This window comes from Panthera tigris, chromosome A2 (genome assembly GCF_018350195.1).
Source record: "Panthera tigris isolate Pti1 chromosome A2, P.tigris_Pti1_mat1.1, whole genome shotgun sequence".
NCBI lineage: Eukaryota > Metazoa > Chordata > Mammalia > Carnivora > Felidae > Panthera > Panthera tigris.
In genome coordinates this window covers 29,650,462-29,675,877 of record NC_056661.1, presented here as the reverse complement: position 1 = coordinate 29,675,877, position 25,416 = coordinate 29,650,462, and the positions used below count along the sequence as shown (strand labels likewise).

Here is a 25,416-nt window from a genome sequence, read left to right as displayed (position 1 = left end):
CAAAACACGCAGGGCACAGGGGGTCGCGTGAAAAAAACACAGCGATGCTCATTTCAATTAGTTTAAATGGAAGGATGACATAATGTGAACACTAGCAAAGAGTATTTAAATGCTAAATGCCAAACTGTAAAGCTAGAAGGGATCCTTAGAGGGAATCTAAAGCTGGAGGGTTTCTTACCCTGAGTTCACCCTTTCTTTTTATATCAAACCTAGTACTAAGGTGATATTTATAGTTGGTACCAGGCACTCTGCTAATTATTTTACATGTTTCACCGTACGCCATTCCACAAGGTCCCTGTGAGGTCGGTACCTTCGATACCGCCGCTTTTCGGACGGGGACGCTGCAGCTTGGGGGAGCTAATAACCATTCTCTGAGTTCCAGAAACACCGAGTGGCAGGTGGACTCAAAGCCGGGGCCCTCACTCCAGGGCCCCAGCTCTACACCAGTGCCTCTCAGTCTTCACTGCACATGCCAGATGGGCCATCCGCTTAGAACTGAGATTCCTGGCCCCACCATCAGAGATTCTGAGGCAATTGTTCAGGGAGAGGCCCATAAATGTGCATTTCTCACAGGCTTCCAGATGATGCTGATTGATGTTGCTGGTCCAGGACCTACGGGCTTGATGGGGTCCCTGAAGTTGTACGCAAAACTCTGGATTTTTCTACGGGAAGGGTCCAAAGACTTCATCAGATACATGACTCAAAAAAGTTAAGAGCCGCTGGCCTGGGGCGTAGGTTTCTCTAAAACTGGGGATCCCAGGTGTGAAGAACCTTACCAGTGAGGACCTCAGCCTAGCACAGCAAGGTCCAGTGCCCTGGTCCCTCCCACCATGTTGGTCTTGGTGCACGTCCCCAAACCAAGTCAACAAATAAAGTCATGAAATAAAGTTTCACTGGAACCAGGACTGGGATTAGGTTAGGGCAAGTTAAGACAGAGTGGATCCTATCTTTATTTAGAATTTGTGTATTTTCTCCACGAACATTTTGCACGGATTTTGCTTCGAAAAAAAGTTCTGGTAAAATACAACATACCTTGACTACAGAGTTTTTTGGTACTCTTAAATTTTGCACAAAGGTAAATGCTTCTTTTGACTCACCCTAGTCCTGACTCTGGAACGTTCTACCAGACCCTATCTCAGCAGGAGCATAGAGCTATTTCTCCAGAAACCCAAGGATCCTGCAAGCAAAGGCTCATTTATGTGGCTTGTAAGCGAGAAGGGCATGCTGTAGGAGCGCCTGGGTGGCTCAGTCAGTTAAGCATCCAACTCTCGGTTTTGGCTCAGATCACAATCTCACGGTTTCACGGGTTTGAGGCCTGCATCAGGCTGTGCACTGCCAGTGTGGAGCCTGCTTGGGATCCTCCTTCTCTCTGTCTGTCTCTCTCTCTCCCTCTCTTTCTGCTCCTCCTCTATTCATGCTGTCTCTGTCTCTCTCAAAACAAATAAACTTAAAAAAAAAAAAGGAGTGTGCTATATGTTTGGGCTCTAGTTCTTAAGAGAATAGCTAAGTGAATCATGCTAAAAATCCAAAGGCGATACTCCATAACACGACTAGGATGTGATTTTTGTGATGATGCAGTGTTACCCAAATACTTGGTTCCCCACAGTTGGAATATGACAACAATAATAAACAAAATAATCAACACTCTGCTCTTGTTCCCCGTCTTCTGGCCTCTGAAACCCCCAATCTAAAAGACAGGCTTAAATTCCTCAGGCTTTTCAGGCGTGATTTAAAACTCCATGTTGATTCTTAGGCCAGGCTTATTTCTTCTGACCAGGCACGTTAAGAAGAAAAAGGATAAATCATAACAAAGGAGGGGTGCAGGGGCACTTGGGGCCAGAGAAGAGGGGAACTGGCCCTACCTTGAAAGAGCATTGTCTGGCTGAAGTCACTGCGCATGTCATTCCTACAGACGGCTTGGACGCGGAACAGGTAAAGGCTATCCGGTGACACGTGGCTAATGGTGGCTTTCTGCAGGTGAAGAAAGAAAAGGCAGTGAGTTGGTTTTGAGGGCTGGTACATGCCTGACCTTCTAAAACCAAACCTAAAATAATGTTAAGCATTCCTTTTAGGTTTCTGGGTACCATGGCAAAGCCTGACAGACACGATGCTCCCCTGCTGACCGAAGGCTCAGTTTGAAGGGAAAGAACGTTTCGAAATAACTGGCTGGGAATCTGTTTTCAACACTGAAACGTGCAGGATAGCAGATGTAACAAAATCAGTCCGGACTTATCCTTGACCGGCCTGGAACAGGTCTTCGGCCATCTTCGTCCTCACAAGGCTTGGGATTCTTTCCTTTAGTCCAGTTATAGACTGTAATTATTTACCCTAGGCAGACTCTAGAATTACCAAGTATACTAAACTTCCAGAAGCAGGCAGAGCTTTTAATATCAACAACAAAATCTTGGTGTATACGTTTCTTGGCAGTTCAGAGGCCTCGTTGTACTTGATGGATGGATACTATGGGGCACGAGGCTAGGTCAGAACACTTGATTAGAGTCCAGATGACACGAGACCCACCCCTGTCACACCACTCGCTGGCCGTGTGATTCCAAGTCAGTTGCTTAATGTCTTCCAGCCTCTGCTACCTTCCACTGTTAAATGCAAAAAGCAGTAGCTACCTCACAGGATGCTTGTGAGTCCTGTAGTACACACGCCATGCAAACCTTGTTCGCAGGCATTCCGCACCACATAATGTAAAGAATGCCCCTGGTCTAACACAGAGCCCAGCAAGCCACAGCTCACAGGCCAAATCCTGCCTACTGTTTCCTTTTTTTAAATAAAGTTTTATTAGCATACAGCCATGCCCATTCATTTTCATGTTGTCTGTGGCAGCTTTCAGCCTACGACGGCAGAGCTGAGTAGCTGCCATAAAGACCTAATGGCCTGGAGAGCCCCCCCCACCCCCCCCCCCCACCCATTTTGCTATCTGGCTCTTTCTAGAGAACGTCTTGTCAATCCCTGGTCAAGCATCACCAGCCAAATCCAAATCCCTGTTCCTCAAAGCTTCATTCTAAGAGTCTTTGAAAATGAGAGAATTGGGGGCGCCTGGGTGGCTCAGTTGGTTAAGAGTCCAACTTCAGCTCAGGTCGTGATCTCATGATTTGTGAGTTTGAGCCCTGCTTCAGGCTCTGCACTCTCTCTCTCTCTCTCTCTCTCTCTGCCCCTCGTGGGATTCACTCTCTGTCCCTCTCTCTCTGCTTCTTGATCACTTGTGTTCTCTCTTTCTCAAAAATAAATAAACAAACAATAAATAAATTTTAAAAAATTCTAAAAAAAAAAAGTGTTCCTTTTAGGTTTCTAACCCCAGTAGCCATAAGGTAGAGAACAGCTTTGCTCCCACTACATCAGCACTCTCAACTTCTTGAGGAATTAAGAAAATTAATTTTGTGTCCCCAAAGAAAATAACCACCCCCAGAAAATTCTGCTTAAAAAAAGAAAAAAAAAACTTGCTGTCAAAGCAGGTTTTTTTCTCTCTTTCTCTCATAAACTAATTAATGCCTCATTCTCTAAACCTCTGACCCCGTGGTCTGTCTTTGTTCAGAGAGAAATCTTTGCTCCATCTATGCAGGGGTTTATTAGAATTCACTCCCAGCCGGTATCTATTTATCTTTGCGTGTTTAATTATTTTCCACTTAGAACAAGAAACCGCATAAGCGCCTAGATAGTTTCTGCTGATTAATGTAAGTCATCTGTACTCGAGAACGAGAAAAACCCTTTACGGACTTCCAATAGTGACAAGAGAAAGGTTAAAACACATCCTAACCTTGGGTGCCTTTCAATAGATTTCCCTCTGATTTCACGAGGCTCATCATTCCCTAATGTGACCCAGATAACAATGTCTAGTGGGGAAATTGAAAATATAAATGGAAATGAAGTAAAAGAATCTTCATCTAAAAGAATATGAAAAGTATTATTCTGTAACTGAATGGGCCCTGGGGACTCTGTATTGGAAAGAAAAAAAAAAAAGTGATAACAGTCATTAAGAATCCCACTTGGTGCTACTGTATTTTTCATGTGCACCTACAATTACGGTTTCATTATTCCACAGCCTTTTTTTTTTCATTAACAATAAGTGGAAGGCTTTTAAACCCAAATGTGTCACTTTGAGTTTCTGTGCAAAGACTTCAAGCCTCGTGCTTGCTGGAGGGTTTGCTTTCATAGCGAAGAAGATGGCATCTGCAACCACCTGTTTCTGAAGGGCCTTGGTGGGTGTTGGCCTCTAAACACTTCCATAAACGTTAGGACGAGAAGCTGGGCTGGGCACAGACAGCTCAGAGTGACGTCAGATATTAGAGTATCTGAGAGTCTGAGAACACAGGTTAAAAATCACATGGTCACAGGGGTCCAGTGTGAAATGGTAATGTGTGAGGCTGATCATTTGTGACCGAGGGAGTGGTGGGGACTCTGGGCAGCTGACGGTGCAGGTGACTAGAGTACTAGTGGGGAAGAGGAGGGGGAGGAGGAGGGGGAGAAGGAGAAGGAGGAGAAGGAGGAGGAGGAGGAGGAGGAGGAGGAGGAGGAGAAGAGGAAAAGGAAGAACTATAATAGTAATAGCTTGGGGCTTATCCAGCACTTATGTGCCAGGACCTGTTGTACATTTGCACACCTCGTATCTACAATAGCCAAATCAGATTTAAAAAAGGGCTTAATGGAAGCTTTCTGGTTTTTTGTTGGTTGGTTTTTTGTTTGTTTTGTTTTTTAATGTTGTATTTATTTTTAAGAGAGCCAGAGAGAGAGGGCGCACGAGTGGGAGAGGGGCACAGAGACAGAGGGGACAGAAGATTGGAAGAGGGTTCTGGGCTGACAGGAGAGAGCCCGACGTAGGGCTCGAACTCACCACCGTGAGACTGCTACCTGAGCTGAAGCTGGACGCTCCACCGACTGAGCCACCCAGAAGCCCCTGCTGGTTGTTTTTTGGAAATAATGTAAGAATAAGCAGTCAATTTTGAAGAGCCTGATTACAAAGAAACTACCTAGCTTTTTCCGGTGGTGTAGCCAGGAAGCGGAAGGGTGGAAGGAGCCCAGGGGGGGTCCCGGCCACGGCTCTCACGGATAGCCACTGCGTTGCGCAGCACAGCGCCCTCAGCAGGCACAGATAAGGCACGCCGTACAGGGCGTGGATGGTAAGAGACGCGGCAGGGGCTCCCCTCGTAACTGCAAGCGCAGTTATGAACACAGCGAGGTTTTACCAAGTCTTTGTCGCTGTCCTTTGTAAACGTCTTCTCCTTCTCGTCCTCGTTCTTGGTCCAGCTGTAGGAGATCATGTAGTTCATGATGGGTGGGTGGTAGACGGTCTCCGGCTGGCTCCAGGACACCTGCAGCGCCGTCTGGTTCAGAGGCTGCACCTTCATGTGGATGGGCGGAGAGCTGCAAACTGAAGACAACACACGGCCAAGCTCAGGGGCTCGCGGGACAACACGCGAATCCACCATGTGCCCGAGTTCTTAAAGATTCTAACCCCCAAAAGCTGGCATCGTAGTACAGGAAACATCCGTACTCCTTTTACCGAGTTTCACCCACTGCTAACATTTTGCACCTCACACACACACACACACACACACACACACACACACACTCACTCACAATTGTTTTCTTGCAAAATCACTGAAAGCAAGTTGCAAACATGCTGATGCTTCCCTCCTTAATACTTTGGCCTTCATCTCCTCAGAATAAGGGCATTCTCTTATATAATTGCATTGGACTGCACACTTGCATCCCCCTCTGCGAATTCATATGCTGAAATCTGATCCCCAATGTCACGGTATTTGAAGGTGGGATCTTTGGAAGGCAACTGAGTCATGAGGATGGAACCCTCATTATGAAGGGGATTAGTTTTTCTATAAAAGAGACCCCAGAGGCAGCCCCTCACCCATTCACCATGCAAGCAGACAGCCGTCTTACGGACCAGGAAGCAGGCTCTTACCAGACAGCAAATCTGCCGGTGCCTTACCCCAGGGTCCCAAGCCTCTGGGACTGTGAGAAAACAAAATTTCTGTGGTTGACAAACCTCCCAGGCTATGGTAGTTTGTGGTAGCAGCCTGAGCTAAGGCAATAACCGTCACAGCATTATCAAACTTAAGAAAATAAACATTAATTCAATAATATTATCTGATATATAGTCCATATTCAGATTTCCCCAGTCATGTCCAATGATAATTTACAGCCACTCCCCACCCCCCCTCATCCCATACTGCAGTTAGTTATCACAATGCTTTAGCCCCTTTAAATCTATTACAGTCCCTGGCCTTTTTTCCTGATGACTTTTTTGAAGAAGCCAGGCCATCTGATGTGTGGGCTATCCCGACACAGTGAAACTGTAGATGAAATTTTACTGTAAATACACCAGAGTGTCAACCGATATAATTTAAAATGAGACTCTCATTTTGAAGCAAAGCCACAAAAACAGGGATGGGTTTCCTCTGGACCAGCAGTACCCTGTGCATTTATACGGATGCAGGGCATACGGAAAAGTCAGGCTACTTCTCTTTTTCACTCCTTGTGGCCGGCAGGTTTGAAGGGATGTGGTGGTTCTACATCCATCGGTAGACAAAGCCAAGACGACAGTATCATTAATAGTGCAACATTTTAGGTTTTCAAATGGGTCCTTTCCAGTGGCCATGATTCCTGTCTCCGTGGGGCTTAGAGTCTACGGCAGGGTTTCTGAGCCTCAGCAGTACCGACCTCGGGCCAGACAATTCTCTGCTCCTGGGGGGCTGTCGTGTGCACTGTTGGATGTTTAGCAGCATCCCTGGCTGCATCCAGTAGATGCCGGGGGTACTTCCTTCCCGAGTTATGACAACCAAGATGGTCCTCAGATAATGCCAAATGTCCCCTGGAAGGCCAGTCGCCCCCAGCTAAAAACCACTGGTCTAAAGGGGGCGATGGAGATTCGTCAAAGAAAGACACACGTGCAGCTGGTATCACACACCCGGATGGAATGGATGGTCAGGAGGAGAAGTACGCAGTGTTTTCCAAGCATATTATGGGAGGATGTGGCCCAGGCTTTGATAGAGACTCCCTTGAGGGAGGTACATCTGCCTGAGAGCTGACAGAGAAGCGGAGATTAAGGGGGGGGAGGGAGGGAGGGCAGGTCGAGGGACCACAGCAGGGAGAAGGCCTGAGGGGCTAGATGGAGGCACAGAGAACTAGGCAAGAGGCAAGCATTAACTGGTGGAGCTGGAAAGACCTCATACCCCAGAAGCCAAGTCTGGTCTTGATCCTATGGGCACCGGGAAATGAGAGAGATCTAAACCAGGGAACGACGCAAGCAGGTTTGCACTCTTCAAGATCCCTTGAGCTTCCACCACCCGGTAGAAGAACCTGGAGGAGCCAGGAGGGAAGGGGGGAGGCAGTGAAGAGGTGCTGTGGGTGGCCAGGCTTGCAGACCAGAGAGAGGATCCAAGAATGGCGGGATCTAGAGCAAAGAGGTAAAACTGAGAGGCCCAGTGAGGTGCCGGCCTAGGAAGGGTGTGAGGGAGAGGAGGGCAGTGAGGACCACACTCCGCTTTGGGGTGCAGGAGGTGAGCAACACCGGAGGAGATGGGTCAGGCTCCAGGGCTTGGTTCTGGCATCTCCCAGAGACACAATTACATGGCCAGCAGCCTACTGCGAGCCACACTCCCCTATTTTCCAACCGAGAGCCCCAAGCCCAAGGCTGCCCAGGGGAGCAGGATGGCTTTCCTGCCAGAGATGCACGGGCCCAGCTTTAAGGACCTGGCTGCTGGAGAAAAGCAGAGATTGGTTTTGACAGGGAGGCATCCTTTCGCTCTGCAACTGCCAAATCACGCTTCAGCCGGAGAGATTCACTTTGTGCGACTGAGACAGGAAGGAAGGGCTAAATTGATGAGGCATTCCCACTGCCCCTCAGAACCCCGGGAGGCATCTTGCTGCCTACCGTGCAAATGCCACCAGCACAGGGACATCAAACAAGCAATCTGAAAGGGAGGCCCGCAGCGAGACGCTAGGGTGCAGTGACAGCAGGAGGACACTAGGTGGCGCTAACATACCGCTTTTAAATACCCCAACTGCCTATGTGGCTGGTAGTTTCTCAAGACAGAGCATGGGCGGGGGAGGGGGGAGAGAGAGGAATCAAGGAAAGATCTACACCCCATCTTTCCAGGTGCCAATAATGAACCCAGGAGATTCATATATTGGAAAGCTTCCATATCTTACAGTGATGACCATGTCAAATTTCCTGATTTCTACATCTCTTCTCACCTCCTACCATGTTCTTATTTAAACTCCCTTATTCTGAAGACATCACTCCTCTGCTCCAATTAGTGGTGAGCTGTATGGGGATGCATATATCTCCAAGAGTTACATCATAACCACATAAATAATTCTATCACCCACATGCGGATGCAACCATTCTTCTTATTTATTCTTTCAAATTAAAATAGCTCAGTTTTTCTTTGCTGATTAAGATGATTCATGTTAATGTTTTTAAAAGGAAACCCAAGTAATACAAAAAGAAGAAAGCTAAAAAAAATCACCCCAAATCCCAGAATCTAGAGATAACCACTGTTAACTTTCTGGGGATCTCACATTCCGGTGTCTCTTCATGCACATGTAGCACATGCACGCAATTTGATGTAAATGGGATATGGTTTTACATTATAGTTGTTACATTGCTGTTGTGTTTAACCCACTAAGTTATGGAAATATTTCCTTGTCAATAAAGAGAGCTTGCGGTTTTCACTGTTTTGAATGAACGTGCAGAGGTACAGAAGCCCACTGCCTCAATGTACGAGAAAAAAATGTATGTACACTTAAAGTCAAAACCTTTTATTTGAAACTAGCACTTTAAGTTTTTAAATGCTGAGATTATCAGTTAACATCCCATTTTGGAGAATCTGTGGGTCACGTTGACAACTAGGGAGAATCTTTGTCCAATAGGACCTTCTTAAAAAAAAAAATTATGTGAGTGTAACTGACATACTATGTTACATCAATTTCAGGTATATGACAATGTACTAGACAATGTACTGAGTGAGGCTCACAAAGGAGGCAGGTCAGACCTCTAATGAGACCACCCACTCAGATGGAACCTCACTGAGGCACCTCCAGAGGTCCCCTGCTTGTCCCAGACTACATACTGAAGCATGCAGTAGCATTTATAGGCTGAGGAGCTCTGTCCCACCTGAGACGAGCAGGCAGAGAAAAATTTTTCTCTCTCCATCTATCTCCACCACCGCCCTGAGAGGGAGGGTTTTTCTGCGCCAGATTTGCAGAGTACTAGAAGGACCAACAACAGGAGTTGGCAAACTTTTTTGGTCAAGGGCCAGACAGCAAATGTTTCCAGCTTTTCCAACCGCACAGTCTCTGTTGCAAATAGTAAACTCAGCCTTTGAAGTGCAAAACCAGCTCAGGCGGTATGCAGAGGAACGAGTGTGGCTGTGCTCCAGTAAACCTTTATTCCTGGACACTACATTCCAATTTCACAGGACTTTCTTCTTTCTTTTCTTTTTATCTGCAGAGCTACTTAGATACCAAGTCGTCTATATTAGTCATTTTTAATTCAATTTATTTAAACTTAAAAATAGTTCACTGGGTGTTGTATGGAAACCAATTTCACAATAAATTTCATACGAAAAAAATAAATAAAATCACCTTTTTTTTTTTACCAATAAATAAATAAATAAACAAACAATTAAAAAATTAAAAAAAAAAATAGTTCACACATTTGATTTTCAGGTGTTAGGAAATCTTGGGTGTTTTTTCAACTGTTCAAAAGTAAAAAAAATAATTATTCCTAACTCATGGTTGTACAAAAGGTAGTGGTCAAGTTCTGGCCTGTAGGTCACTGGTTTGCTGATCCTTGATCTGGAAAATAAAGGAAGGCCAAGCTTTTATCTGAAGACGCTTGCGTTCTTAGCACTGAATTCCGCCTCTCAACACAGCCTGAGAGGTCCACTCGGCCTCAGAGTGGAGACTCTTCTGTGTGCAATTATATTATTTACTTTGCTGAATGTCTTTGGTAAGTAATCTACCTCCCCACCAGAATGGAAACTCCAAGAGTCTAGTATCTTTCCTGTCTTGTCTGCCGCATTATCCCTGGTGGTGAAGACAGAGCTTGACCCAGGGTGCCTGGTAGCTCGGTCCGTTGAATGTCTGGCTCTTGATTTCGGCTCAGGTCATGATCTCACAGTTCCTGGGAGATCGAGCCCTGCGTCGGGCTCTGCACGAATTGTGTGCAGCCTGCTTGGGATTCTCTCTCTCTGTCCTTCCCCTGCTTGCATTCTCTCTCTCAAAATTAATACATAAACTCACAAAGCACAGAGCCTGACACAGAGCAGGCCCTCAATAAATGCTGCCAGAATGAGTGGCATGTTGGGTGGGTGGGTTCCTCTGCTGTCCATGTCCCGTGTGCCATCACCCCTGCCATGCCTGCCATTTTCTTCCACTCTTCTCTCTGGCCAGCAACCCCTCTGCCCCCCACCCGGCCTCCCTGAGGGTCTTGATCCAACCTCACAGTTCCCCTCTGACATCTCTGTGCTCCCAGGGCCCCTCTGCTCCCCATTTCAACTTGCCCATCACGTGTGTCCCCATCAGCTGTCCACTTCTCCGTCCCTGTGGCAGGACTGTAAGTACCTCCAGGGCATGGACTGCGCTCTTCATCACTAATGCCCTCAGCAGGGCCTCAAATTTCATTCACAGAACGAAGGAAGGCATTCTGCTCTCCAGTCAGGACCACTGGTAAAGTTCCCATGTACAGAATCAGTGCCACACAATCCATCTCTGGGATCACTTCAGGGCCTCAAGTTCGTAGGAAGACCCTGTCCCTAGACTCACACCTTCCGCAGGGGGAATGTTTGCCCATCAAAAAAAAAAAAAAAAAACGTTCAGTCTACAGAGGTGACAAAACTCCCAGGACGCTCGGAGGCTGGGGGAGGTGGAGTGACCAGGTGCCTTCCAAACAACAGGCAAGGAAGGAGACAACACATTATTGTGCTCTGTGTTGTCAACTTTTGCTGGGTTTTTCAGTGATGGAAACCCTTCTTTCCAAAAAACACCCCTGAAAATTCAAAATGTAAAACAGAGCATTACAGAATTGTATGGCACACTCTGGAAAAGCTGGTATAATAAAGCACAGACTTTGGAGCCAGCCTCCTGCACAGTATTCTCGTTAAAAATGGGTATTCTCGTTAATACCTGGCAATACCCTCCTCATGGGGTTGGGGTGAGGATGATAGTGACTACTGGGGCTGAGCAGGAATCTCTAAGACTCACGACCAGTGGCAAATATAGGGGCAAGGTACTGGGCTCACACGGCACTTTAAAAATTGGCATACCCTGGGGCGCCTGGGCGGATCGGTGGGCTCAGCGTCTGCCTTCGGCTCAGTTCATGATCTCACGGCCCGTGAGTTCGAGCCCCACATCGGGCTCTGTGCTGACAGCTCAGAGCCTGGAGCCTGCTTCGGATTCTGCGTCTCCCTCTCTCTCTCTGCCCCTCCCCGTCTCACGCTCTGTCCCCCCCCCCTCAAAAATAAATATTTTTTTAATGTTTATTTATTTTTGAGACAGAGAGAGACAGAGCATGAATGGGGGAGGGTCAGAGAGAGAGGGAGATGCAGAATCCGAAGCAGAGTCCAGGCTCTGAGCTGTCAGCACAGAACCCGACACGGGGCTCGAACCCATGAACCGTGAGATCATGACCTGAGCTGAAGTCGGACGCTTAACCGACTGAGCCGCCCAGGCGCCCCAAAAATAAATAAACATTTTTAAAAATTGGCCTATTTTACATGCACAGCTGGATTTTTATATCGAGTCTCCATCCACATGAAGACCACAGCAGCCTCCCCTGCAGAGTGGGGGTGTGGATGCTCACTTTTGCCCCAGTCCCTGCCTCTCCCCACGGCCTTGGCCCAGCTCACTTCACCCACAGCTGCCGGGCCCCCAAGGCCAGGTGAGTTTTCCCCTGGTCTAAAACGACCACCAGGAGCACCGTCCTAGGCACGCAACAGGCGTCCAGCCCAGCACCCTTGACAATGGCCATGGCAAACTGCACCTAACACAGGGAGTCGGCCAGTCGTCTTTTACACAAAATCGAAGCCTGTTAACCATGGGGGAGGTACCACACCCGGCTCTCTAAACAAATATTCCCCTGTGAGGTGCTCCCGACATCACCCTTCCCCTTCTCGGGGGCCTGATTATGTCTGATTGCTTTTTCACAGGCAGCTCGGATGATGTTCGGTGCCAGCTCTGAGAATTTCTGCCTTCGTTCTCAACCACCTTTAATTATGATCCCAGACTTCGTTAAATAATGAAGAGGCTTCTTAGCAGAGCACCCAAGGTCCTCTGATTCTAAATCAATGTCAAGGATATCTTCTCAGTGGTTCTTACAAAATGGTAGTTTCCCCCATTCCCACCCCCACCCCTTTTCATTCTGGGTGTTTGATAAACTAATGTGACAGGCTCTGTTTCGAGGTCGGTGGTAACTTGCAAGGGCCTGAAACTATTGAGGGATCTCCTCCCTGCACCCCCCCCACCCTGAGTTTCACGCCCGAGGCAATAGGCCTATTACTGATCAGGAATCAAAGGGGCAGCACTGCTCAAAACACAGCAATGTGGTACAGATTCACTATTTCATGATGTTTTCAACAGAAATGAAACAGCTGCCTGGGGCCGGGGGCTGAGGCAGGGGGACTCTGTGGCATCCTCTACCACACAGGGTGGTACCAGCTTAGCCCAAACTGGCTGAGGATCACGGGGTCTCAAGATCCCTGCCCCAGGGACCTGACAGGCAGGGAGAGCGGACAGTAGTACGATGTCCTCTTGAGCAGAAGGGACTCACTCAAGTGGCACAGAGCCATGGAGCCTCGCCTCTGACAGCTTAAGCGCCTGTCATTTCTTTATCGCCCCAGCCCAGCTCAAGAACCCTTGAATATGGAGTCCTTTAGGGGAAATTTCCAAAGAAATGGCCTCAGGGAAGGAGTTTTCTTTTTGAAGGGTTGAATCAAAGAGGTCTAGGTAAACACAAATCCCCCAAAGCAGGCTATGTAGGACTTCAAACCCAGTATCTTGGTGCTCTGGGGGTGTCACCTCCCCCGCCCTCACCAAGGGCTTATGAATGAGAAACTGTTTGGCCAAAGTGGCAGAACCGGGAAGGATGAAATTAAAGCAGAGCCCTAGCTCTGGCATTTTTGGGTTTTATGGCATCCGAATAATGTCCATTTGGAGCTGCCAGCTGCCAAGCACATGCGAGGGCCAGGCTCCATGCCTTCATCTTGATAACCCATGCATGCGTAACTGAATCCAAGAGGTGGGTTCAATTATTCTCCCCATTAAAGATGAATGAGGACACGGGGTCCAGAGACACCAAGTCACCAGGATGGGCCAACGCCACAGAGAGGGAGGAGGGTTGAGAACTGGAACCCAGTCTGTCTGATTCCAAACCAGAGTGGGTGAGCGACAGGAAGGTCATGTACATCCTATCCACAGACACCTCCCACATCGGCTCTCTCTTCTACGAGATGGTAGTAAAAAGTCAGGAGGGCTATTCAAGGCTTAAAAGGTGAAACCGGTCGCACACAGGCACGACTCGTGGCTACTGCAGCCTCAAGGCTGTGACTTCCTCCTCCACTCCCCCTCCCCTCCCCTCCTTGTTCTCAATGACACATGAGAGTGTAGGGTCTCTTGACAAGCTCCAGAGCAGCTTCCAACTCCTTGGAGAATGGATGAATGGATGGATGGAGCCCAATCCCCACTCTCCCTACCAGAAATGCAGCCTACATTTGTGGTCCCCCAAACCATCATGGGGATGCTGGAACTATGTGGGGTGGTGCAAGGTGTCCACCACCAGGGTCTTTACTCTGTGCGTTTCGGTACTGCCATTGCAGTATAACAAGTCCTATCTGATGATCCTGGCGCTGGGCTGAGTTAGTATATTTCACAAATCATGTCATGAAATCCTCTCTGTAATTCTATGGGGCCCCTGGCTCCATCGTTACACCCCTGTTTTGTTTTATTTTATTTTCTGTTTATTTATTTGTGTGTGCGAGAGAGAGAGAGACAGAGCATGAGCAGGGGAGGGGCAGAGAGAGAGGGAGACACAGAATCCGAAGCAGGCTCCAGGCTCTGTGCTTGTTAACACAGAGCCCGACAGGGGGCTCGAACTCATGAGCTGTGAGATCATGACCTGGGCCGAAGTCAGATGCTCAACCGACTGAGCCACCCAGGTGCCCCATGTTACCCCTGTTTTAGAATCAGAGATCCAAAATGGTCATCCATTCACTTTTTCACTTTGGAGGCAGACTGCTTTGGTTCTAGACAGACCAGCTGTATAGTCTTGGGTAACACATGGTGAAGCTTTTGGGTAAGTGCAGGAAATGCACAAGCACGTGCTGACTGATGTATAGAAAGTGTGCTATAAGAAATCGCTACTGTTAAATATTTACTGAGCACCTATTATGTACCAGGACACTGACCAGGAACTAGGGATAGAGGTGAACACAAGTGGACATGGTCCTTGACCTCCTGGAGATTACATCCCAGAGGGAGAAACACATCAACCACTTAATCCCCCTAAAAGAGAGTTCTTAATTTAGGGCTTCTTAGTGGCTCTAGACAGAATGCACAGAAATCTGTGAACTTGGATGGGAAAAAATATACTTTTATTTTCACTGATCTCTATCTAAAATTTAGCATTTCCTTCCATTTCAAATGCTGGCAACAAAGTATAGTAGTAGCAGTAATTAGCAGGACCTGGGGGACATCACCAATAGAAATCACAGATCTATTTCTGCTAGATTACAGTTGTTGCCAATATCTCAAATCTTCCTCATGCTCATTATTATTTCAAAATTACAATGGTTATTAGACCTGCTGCTAGATTTTATAATTTAATGCCTTCATCAAGAAGCAGATAAATTACTATATTATAATTAAATTTTTTTTGATAATATCTGAGGATAATTGGCTTCCTTGGTAATCTATTTTACTTTATTTTATGCATCTAAAAACCATCAATATGAGAAGAAGTCTATGGGATTCACCAGATGGCTGAAGGGGTCCATGGCATTCACAGGTTAAACGTAATTACAAAAATATTATTCTGTACAAAGATTTAATAAGGGACCCTGACCCAGGTTTGGGGGATGGGTTAGCAAAGATTTACTGAGAAGAGTGATGTTTGGACTGAAATCTGAACAAGAGTAGGGTTTATAAAGTGAACAGGAAGGAAGGAGGCATAGATACGTCAAACAGAAAAAAATAAACACAGCTTGTGCAAAGGCCCTGCAGTTGGAAAATTGGAAAGAAAACTAGTATGGCTGGCAAGTAGGGGATGAGAATGGTCCAAGACCAGGTCTCAAAGCTAGTAGTGTTGGAGCCAGAGTTCACCCCTGGGTGGGTCTCACTAGAGGCCAGACTTTGCTGGACGGCCACTTTCTTACGAGGTGAGAGATTCTGGGGCACAGTGGCCCCGACATTCTATGGTGTCTTAACTAAAGCAAACAGTAACCTGTTGCGAGATAACAGAAAACATGTCCATTCGTCTCTACCCCTGGTTCCTGACACAGAGCTCCTAAAACCCTTGCAACTTTCCAAGTGGTAAGAGCACTGAGAGGATCTCTTGTTCTAACGTTTGTTTCTGACCTCACCCCTGACAGAGGGCTCCTGATACTCTTGTAAACATCTAAGTGATAACATGCTCCTAACTCCACTGGGATAGAAACTCCTCCACTGGGGACCCTCCCAGGCCTCACCCTATGTATCTCTTCATCTGGCTGCTCATCTGTATCCTTTATCACATGCTTTCATAAATTGGTAAGCATAATTATGTGTTTCCCCTAGTGAGGCACTCTAGCAAATCAATCAAACCAAAAAGGGGGTAGTAGGAACCTGTGATTTGAAGCCAAGTTGGACAGAAGCCGTGGGTAAGCTGGGGATCTACTACTTGTGACTGGCATCTGAAGAGGGGTATGTATATCTTTTGGGACTGAGCCCTCAATCTGTGGGATCTGACAGTGTATCTCCAGGTAGACAGCATCAGAACCGAGTTAAGTTTGTAGGACATCTAGCTGGTGTCGCAGAATTGACTGATTGGGGAAAAGCCACCCCACATTTGGTGACCAGAAGTGCCCAAAGTAAGGTATTCTGTGTAAAAGTAAGAGGCACACACACACACACACACACACACACACACACACACACACACACACGAGATAGAGAACTGGGTTTCCCCTAAGCAGGAGGGAGAACAAATTTTTCTATTGTATCTGTGGAATTCTTTTCCACACCACCCAATGGCATCCCCTCCGTTCCCATGAACGAGCCCTGGTATGCAAGTCAGCTTCTCAGCCACCAACTGAGTATTAGGCAGAACTACCGTGGAAGACAGCAAATTCGCAAGCATTCTTATCCCATCCGCTTGTCTCTGCTGTGCATGTAACAGAGCCACACACTCAAAATACAACGGCAGCAGCCAGTGTTCCGGAAGGCAGAAGGAGAAATTCAATTCTCCAGTCCTCCAAGCACGCAGTTTTGACTTTCCCATATTATGCTGTTCCCGACCTCTCCCACCTCCTCGGAGTCTTTTTTCCTATGTGATATCCCTCTTCCTCTGAGAGTTTAAAGGCCATGGGAGGTGTCCATGTCCTATGCAGGAAAAAGCATTGTTCAGCTTGGCGCTAAGGGAGGTGGCAAAGTTCAGAATGATGCATATTCCCAGCTCCACTTGACAACAGCAGCTTCTCAGACACTGGGTGGGAGACCAGACTCCAGGTACTTCCCTCCCTTTCAAGTGTAAGACGCTGTGATTTCCTGCCAAAAGGGCAAAGTGGACCTGTCCCACTTGAATTGAGCACAGCATCCTTTCCACACAGTACCACTTAACTCTCGCTTCTCCCTCTGCCCTGCTCTAGTCCTGGGCTCCCGATGGAGGTGTGCACCAGATTACCAGCGTGCAGTTCTAGGGGGAACAAAAGTATTGGAGCTGGGTTTTCTCTGGCCTGGCCTCCTACTTCCTATCACTGAAATGCTGTTATGGCCTCGTTGATTTCCGACGCTTTAAATCTCTGACTCTTCCTTGGCATCTGTTTCTCTTATTTGAGCTCAGTTCTGGCTCAGGGCATGAGCTCCACCTCATTTCAAACCCCAGATGTGGCATCTGCACCAACTGGCCATGTGGTTAGGACGGTCCTCTGTGGGATGGCACCAGGGGCTCCCAGACCTGGGCACTGGCCTCAAGTAGCCACTGGTGGGCCTGGCCAAGAGGACCCAAGAGGAGAACAGGGAGCCTGCCACTTGCAAGGAGAGACAGACCAGGCTATGAACAGGTAGCACCCCACGGGGAAATGACCTCTTCAACACACAGGAAGGACTAAGCTACCCGGTCTCTTGGCTGCCCTTGGCGTAAGGATCCACATGCCCCGAGGAGACTGGGCTTCTAGCTGGTTGCGGAAACCAACAGTTTTAAGTGATCGGTACACTCCTTACCGAGAAGGCTTTGCTGACGCCAGCCCATAAGCATAGAAACCACAGGGCTCCACACACTTGATGATACCTATTAACATTTAGTGTCAGATGTGTAGGTAGCACGTTTTCATCACAGACACAGATTTGAAATGGCACAGCCAAGATGCTCATTACAACTGCTCAGACCATTGCTTTGGAATCACAAAGCCAGTCAAGAGAGGGCCCAGGAGTAAAGCCCACAGCCAGAAGGACCACTGGCTATGCCAGGAAGGTAACAGAAAAAGACGCCTCCACAGGAAGCCTCTCACTACTGTGCCTTTACAGATATCTTCGATTATCAGGTCCCAGGGACTGGTGAGGTGAGAGGTTTCTTACACCCTGAGAAATCCAAGGGTTCTGCCCACGTTCCTTGTACCTGAGAAGAAGCAGCCTCAACTAAAGCATGTTTGTTTGTGGAATAGTCAGTGGGAAGGATGGGGAAGAAAGTCTGTCTCCCCACTACATTCCTTCTGTGACTCCACGGAGATGCTCGCAAACACCTCGGAGCCTCATGCTTCATGGGCTGTGAATGCTAGTTAGCGACAGAAAGGGGAAGCTTGTTGCTCTGGGAGGAAGGATGCTGGTGGCCTTTATTAATTTCCAGATTACTGTTCATAAGTTCCACAGTGTCCACACAAATAAACACAATGTCAGGGAAGATTTTTCTAGAGAGCAAAGAAAAGCTGAAGCTGTAGGAGGGTTGCTAAGTTGGCCTTTAAGATCAAACTATGCCTATCTGCCTGGAAACAGAGGATTAAGTAATTAGGTAATATTTATAAAGTGTGAAAACGACAGAGAGCCCCTGGTGTCTGTTACCAGTATCCGCTCACTAGCTCTCAAGCCATAACAGCAGTTGTGCCGGGAAGCATCTTGACACAAGTGCCTGCCATGTTAAGTGCCACCATTCTCTGCTTTTAGGTGTGGGTGGAGTGCTTGTTTCTTGGGACGGAGAGGAAAGCCCTCTGTCCATGTTTTGTTGAGATGAACACTTCCATCCAAATAGTTTATGGTCAAAGCAGGAGATGGCTTCCCAAATCTGAGGGGCCTCTCTGATTTCAGGGCCTTTCGTGGGGGGGGTGGTGTGGAATCCTACATCAAATGTCAATGTCTAGCAATGCTCCTCCTATTAGAGGACCTAGCCTGGCCTAGATCATAAATGCCCCAACTGTACCAACCCTTGTGGTAAGAATCCTTTAATTCCTGGCCACCTGGCATGTATGGATTAGCTTAGTCCATTTAATCATCCTTCCCTCCTTCCCATCCATCCATCCATCCATCCATCCATCCATCCATCCATCCATCCATCCCTCTATCCTCCTACCCTCCTTCCCATCCATTCTTGCATCCATCCACCCTCTCTCGCATCCCATTCATCCATCCTCCCATTCATTCATCCATCCTCCCACCCTTCCTCCCATCCATCCACCCATTCATCCATTCTCCCACCCCACCTCCCATCCAATCTTCCATCCATTCACCCATCTAGTTAAATACTGATTGAGGAGCCAACAGTGAGCACTGCACCCTCTCTAGCAAAAAAGAAATAAAAAGAGCTAGACATTAGGGGGAGAAACATACAACTTAATGTAAAACTCCAACTGAGATAAGTGTGAAAGAGAAAGGGACTGACACCCTGTTACAAGCAGCTGGACCAAGGCAGTCAGGAAACTTCCATGGGGAAGGTACCCTAGAGCTGGGCTATGGAGGCTGAGGAGGGGTGGATTAGGTAGAGAGGTGAGGCAAAGGGTACAGGCCATTGGGACTGGGTGTGGAGGTGAACTGATATTCAAGATGCCAAGGGAAATAAAGTGCAAGATGGGGCTGGGGAGGGGGCCTGGACAGGCACCGTGTAAGGATTGTGGATTTCACTGGAAAGGTGTGAAGACATTCCGGCAGCCTGGGTTTGCATTTGTACCAGGAAGAGAGCCTGGTCCCCTTATTTTGAAATGTGTTCTCCGGTGATCATGTCACATATAATAGTTTGTCCTGAGCATCCAAAGCCACTGCTGACCTACAGACAAGAAAGTATAATTATTTGCAGAGAACCTTCCACTGCAGGCTCTATACTCTTTGTTCCCTAAATTATTTCATTTTAAAGGTCAAAGCCAAGGAGGGGGTTATGATTATTATTTCTATTTTACAGAAGAAGAAGCCAAGACTTGGGTATTAACTTGAGCAAGCATGCACAAGAGTAAATGGTTTTGAGTCCAGGTTTGCTGAACTCCAAAATCTATACTTTTACCCATCACTTTATATTGTCTCATTCATTCATTCATTCCTGTCATGAGCGAAAGACGACTATCCACCCACTATGTCCTAGGTACTGTGTCAGGCTCTGTTGATCCAAGGATGCACAACACCCTCAGCCTAGGAGGCCCCAGCATCCAAATCAAGTGGGTGTACTGACCCACCCAGGGAATAACCCTCTGATCAAAGCCTCAGTAGCCTATGCCCTAAACACCAAAGAAAACCCACCAAAACAAGCAAAGCAGATACAGACAGAGCCCAGTGATTTCTTTTAGGATGATAAACCCGATGTTTAAGAAGAATATCCAATCCCCACAAGAATGTTTATTTTTGAAGCTCTTTTGTTCAGAGAGGGAGTAATACACTGTTTTCAAGCCACCTCATGACATTTAAAACAAAGAGGCCACTGCTTGTAGATTCATTTTGAAGCTGGAAATCCCTTGCGGAAAAGACTGCTGCATTTGGACATATGAAAATCATGGTTCGCATCTCAGCTCTCCCACTTCCTGGCTGAGAGGCTCTGGATGCTTCCTTGCTCTGAGTCTCAGAACCCTCACATGTGTTAAAACACACAAGAGTGTGTTTCTCTTTTTTGCTCACCCCCACCCAATCTCCATCCTAACGATTATTAAATCTCAGAGGCTCTACTCCAAAATCCATTCCCAATGGATCACTTCTACCTCTACCAGGATCACCATCACGCAACCATGGTTATCCTGCAGGGAACATGTCTATTTGTCACCTCTTGGTCTTACAAGTTATATCCTAAGCCTTCTGCAACCATTTTTCACATAGCAGAGAGACAGGCTTAAAAACCTGTTCGGATCATTCCACAGCCCTTCTTCAAACTCTCCAAAGGCTTCCCACTGCCATAAGAATACCAAGAGAAGTCTTTTCCAGACTTGACCCTTGCCCATCTCTCCATGCTGGTTCCCATGTCTCAGAGCCTTCACAAATGACCTTTCCCTCTGAGAATTTTGCAGGGCTGGCTCCTTATCACCTTGTGTCCTACCCAGGGAAGATCTCATCCCCACTGCCTCCCCACACTCTACTACTCTTAGAATACTACCTAATTTGATCCTTAGAACACTGAAGCTTTGTCACTGTCAGCTGACTTGTTTATTTCTCTCTCCACATTAAAACATAAGCTCCATGATGAGGGACTCTTCTCCCTTGTTACCTTTATTTCTAGTGCCTAGAACTTGTTCATTGTACACGATCAACGAATATTTGATAAATGAAAAGTGAAATAAAAAGTGGCCGAGACTGTTTTCAGGATTAAAACAACATATGAACGGAAGAAGCCAGCCTAACATTTGGCACATAAAAACCCCCACATATTGGGGCAGCTGGGGGGGCTCATTGGGTTAAGCGCCTGACTCTTGATTTCGGCTCAGGTCATGATCTCAAGGTTTTGTGGGTTCAAGCCCTGTGTCGGGCTCTGTGCTGACAGCATAGAGTCTGCTTGGGATTTTCTCTCTCCCTCTCTTTCTGCCCCTCTTCTGCTCATGCACACGCATGAGTGTGCACGTGCTCTCTCTCTCTCAAAAATAAATAATAAATGAACATTAAAAGAAACCCACATAGCCTGCTTGACCACAGGTGCTTCTGGCACTTGGCTTCTAGAGTCAATAAGCTCCCCAAAGGTGGATGAAGATGGCTAACATATGGAAAGAAATTCACTGGCTACTAAGCAAAAATAGTCAATGCTACATTAAATGGCTACGAACATCAACTTCATGTCAACCAATCAAAGGCAACTGGTACCAACCCTTTACATATTTACATAAAGTGACAGTAATCATGGGATGCCCAAGCGTATAAAAATGTCTGAGACAGCATGGGCATGACCTTCAAAAGTATGAGAACCTCGGATGCTAGAGAATCCTAAAAACAGCCCTACTTTTTTGCCTTCTTTTTTAATCACTTCTCAGGTTAAAAAGTAATGGTTAATGATAGTTATTTTTAAAAGAAGGAGGTTAAAAACACTCCATTTTTTAAAGTGTTAAAAACGTGTTTTTCTTAGCACTTTTCTGCGCTGGAAATTTCTGGAAGTAACAAGATAACTTTTTGGAACAGTTTCTGGGAGGACAGCTGCGTACAAAGGAATTTAATGCCCGTGTCAGAGCTTCTTTTAATAAGATAAAGTAATTCAAGCTCATTAATTTGGTATGTAGAAATGCTTAAACTGAAAATAGAACAATATTAATATTTTCTCCCAAAATAGCAAAAAACCCCACAATTTTCAATGTCAAACTTTTTAAGAGCAATCATGCCTTTACTTCTTTGTTTGCTAATTTGGGTGGGTAATGTGATGCTCTTTCTCAACGTATTCAGATTTAAAATACGCTACTTACTGAGACATTCTCACAAAGTCGTATATGTTCTTAAAAACTGCTTTTGACCAAAACAGGAAGCAATCTTTACCATTGAAAATGTAGCTAAAAAAGAGATCCCTCCATCAGCAGAAGCAAAGACCATTCTTCAAAAAACATGGCATCAGCTCAGGAGACTGGAGGGCACACAGGCAGTCCAGTGCCCTCACCATTTCCTTTGCTTTTATTACATTACGCAGTGTCACTTTAATTAAGCCATCAAATCAAATTATCAGATCAAGTGGTTTTGATTCCACTGTGGTTTGAACAGGTTTCGTTAAATTAATAAACCATATGTTTCATGTTGTTGGAAGGAAAGTTATTTTTCCTCCGTTCACTGTTCCAAAAGTCTTCACAATAGATAGTATTCAGCACTTAATCACCGAATGTTCTTCCATGTGTCTGGGATGTGCTGCAGAATAACTGAAATGACAGCCCATTAAATCCTAAAGTCCGTCCAAGTTATTTACCGACAAAGGGCAGAGTGGAGAATTGGATGTCCCTTGAACAATCCACCAAGCCTAAATATTGTTTCCATTTACTGGAACTTAAAGCTTTATATTTTTTATGGATGACATCCATTATAAGTCTTTCTTCAGCAACAATACAATATTGAGATGACTTTTCCTCCTTTCCTTTGGTGTTGTACATGGCCATGCGTCTAGTGCTGGCACTGAAAAGCTTGATTCTGTTTTCTCTGTTCCAGTATGTCCAATCATCCTGACAGCAGGGCATGATGGGGACGCATTAACTCAGGCACTCCTCACGGTGCTGCTCAATGAACACCAGGTAATGATCACAGCCAGGGGAATGAGGGAGGTACAGGGCTATAATCAGTTCACTAAGGTTCTCTTACATCGTGGCCGTGAAAGATGACCAGGTGTTAAGGTGACTTGGTAAGTGGTTGGTCACTGAGTCAATAAATATCTAATTGGCCCTAAGGTCTCGCAGTGGAATGGGAAAATAGAACCAACCAATGCCTCATGATCATGGCCACAGCCATCTTTAAGACAGAAAATATTTATGTCAAACTAAGCCTGTGAGTGAGTTTTTCCACCTTAGTTTGAGCCATCCTCTAGAGCACCAGTTGGTAAATCTGGTCTGCTGCCAGGATGCCTGAGTGGCTCAGTCAGTTAAGCATCTGACTTTGGCTCAGGTCGTGATCTCATGGTTCGTGAGTTCAAGTACCGTGTCAGGCTCTGGGCTGACAGTTCAGAGCCGGGAGCCTGCTTCCGATTCTGTATGTCCCTCTCTGCCCCTCCCCTACTCACACTCTGTCTCTCTGTCTCTCAAAAATAAATAAACATTAAAAAAAAATTAAAAAAAAATCTGGCCTGCTGCCTATTCTCGTGAACAAGATGTTTTGGGAAGACATTTTCTACACCCATTCATTTGCATATTGTCCATGGGTGCCTTCATGCCAGAGAGGCAGAGCTGAGTAAATGGCCTCTATCCGGTCCTTAACAAAGAAAGCTTACTGACCCTTCCCTTCTGTAATTAATTTATTTTCCCTTCTTCTGTAATAACAGCACAATAAACGCACAGCTCCGTAATCAACACTGTAGCTCTCTTAGGCATTGGAAGTTTCCAATAGTGATTAGATAGAGAATGCCAATCAGACAGGCTTTATTTATTTATTTTTTTAATTACCAGAAGATTACAGAACACCATCCGTCTCTTTTTGAATCTTTTTTGCAGAAGACTAGAGAAGAGAAAGGGACTCTGCCTGTGTACTGGGACTCTTTACTGCATACATGTCAAAGGTCTAAGGTCAATCTAAGTCCTCTAGGCTGCCTACTGATGGCCAGTATTTGTGCCTGGCTTTCGGCCCATAGTCCATGGAATTAGGTGAATTTTCTTGGGGACAAAAAAGGAGGAGCATTTGGTTATGTAGACTACGATTCCATGAAATGTGCATTTAAAAACAAACAGGGACGTCAATAGTCACTGTGGAAATGCAAATCAACACTACCTCACATCCACTGGGATGGCTAATGTAAAAAAAGACACATAGCACCTGTTGGTGAGGATGTGCAGAAATCCCATACACTGCGGATGGGAATGCAAACTGGTGCACTGGATTTGGAAAATCGGTTCGCAGTTCCTCCAAACTTGAAAACTGGAGTTACCGGGGCACCTGGGTGGCGCAGTCGGTTAAGCGTCCGACTTCAGCCAGGTCACGATCTCGCGGTCCGTGAGTTCGAGCCCCGAGTCAGGCTCTGGGCTGATGGCTCGGAGCCTGGAGCCTGCTTCCGATTCTGTGTCTCCCTCTCTCTCTGCCCCTCCCCCGTTCATGCTCTGTCTCTCTCTGTCCCAAAAATAAATAAAAAACGTTGAAAAAAAAAAAAAAAAAAGAAAACTGGAGTTACCATATGACTCCGTTACCTACTCCAGGGTATATACCCAAGAGAACTGAAAACACACGTCCACACAAGAACCTGAACATGAACGTGCACAGCAGCATTACCGACAACAGCCAAAAAGTAGAAAAAAATTCAAACATCTATCAACTGATCAGCAGGTAAACAAAATGTGGTATATCCGTATAATGATGTATTATTTGGCCATAAAATGGAAAATTCTGATACATATTCCACCATGGATGAACCTGGAAAATAGTAAGCTGAACTATTATGCTAAAAGAAGCCTGAGATAGGGGCGCCTGGGTGGTTTAGTCGGTTAAGTGTCTGACTTCGGCTCAGGTCATGATCTCACAGTTCGCGAGTAAGAGCCCTGCGTCAGGCTTTGTGCTGACAGCTCAGAGCCTGGAGCCTGCTTCAGATTCTGTGTCTTCCTCTCTCTCTGCTCTTCCCTTACTCACGCTGTCTCTGTCTCTCAAAAATAAACGTTAAAAAAATTAAAAAAAAAACATTCAAAAGAAGCCCGAGACAAAAAACCATATATTATATGATTGCGTTTGTATGAAATATTTAGAACAGGCAAATCCATAGAGACAGAAAGCACATCAGTGGTTGCATGTGCTGGGAAAGCGGGAGGGGCAGGAGAAAGAAAGGGAAGAAGGAGTGACTGCTACTGGGTATGGAGTTTCTTTTGGGGGGTGATAATAATGTTCTGGAAGTAGATAGTAGTGACGACTGCACAACTCTGTGAATATACTAAAAACCAATGAAGGGTACACGTTAATTTTTTTTTTAAGTTCATTTATTTTGAGAAAGAGAGAGAGAGTGTGTGTGAGAGACAGACAACGCATGTGCAAGTGGGAGAAGGGCAGAGAGAGAAGGAAGAATTCCAAGCAGGCACAGCGCTGTCAGCATGGAGCCCAACAGGGGGCTTAAACTCATGAACCATAAGATCATGACCTGAGCAGAAATCAAGA

At 46.3% G+C, this 25,416-nt stretch overlaps 1 protein-coding gene across 4 annotated transcripts in view; it reads right to left on the bottom strand.

Annotated features, from left to right (window-relative positions):
- The window catches only part of PTPRG (protein tyrosine phosphatase receptor type G), a 710,659-nt gene that overhangs the window by 105,717 nt on the left and 579,526 nt on the right, over window positions 1-25,416 (bottom strand). For all 4 annotated transcript variants that reach the window (XM_042979322.1, XM_042979323.1, XM_042979324.1 and 1 more), the window contains exons 9-10: window positions 5,193-5,377; window positions 1,863-1,971 (exon numbers count right to left, since the gene is read on the bottom strand). In XM_042979322.1, coding sequence (XP_042835256.1) covers window positions 1,863-1,971; window positions 5,193-5,377 — 294 coding nt within the window. The remainder of the gene's footprint in view (window positions 1-1,862; window positions 1,972-5,192; window positions 5,378-25,416) is intronic.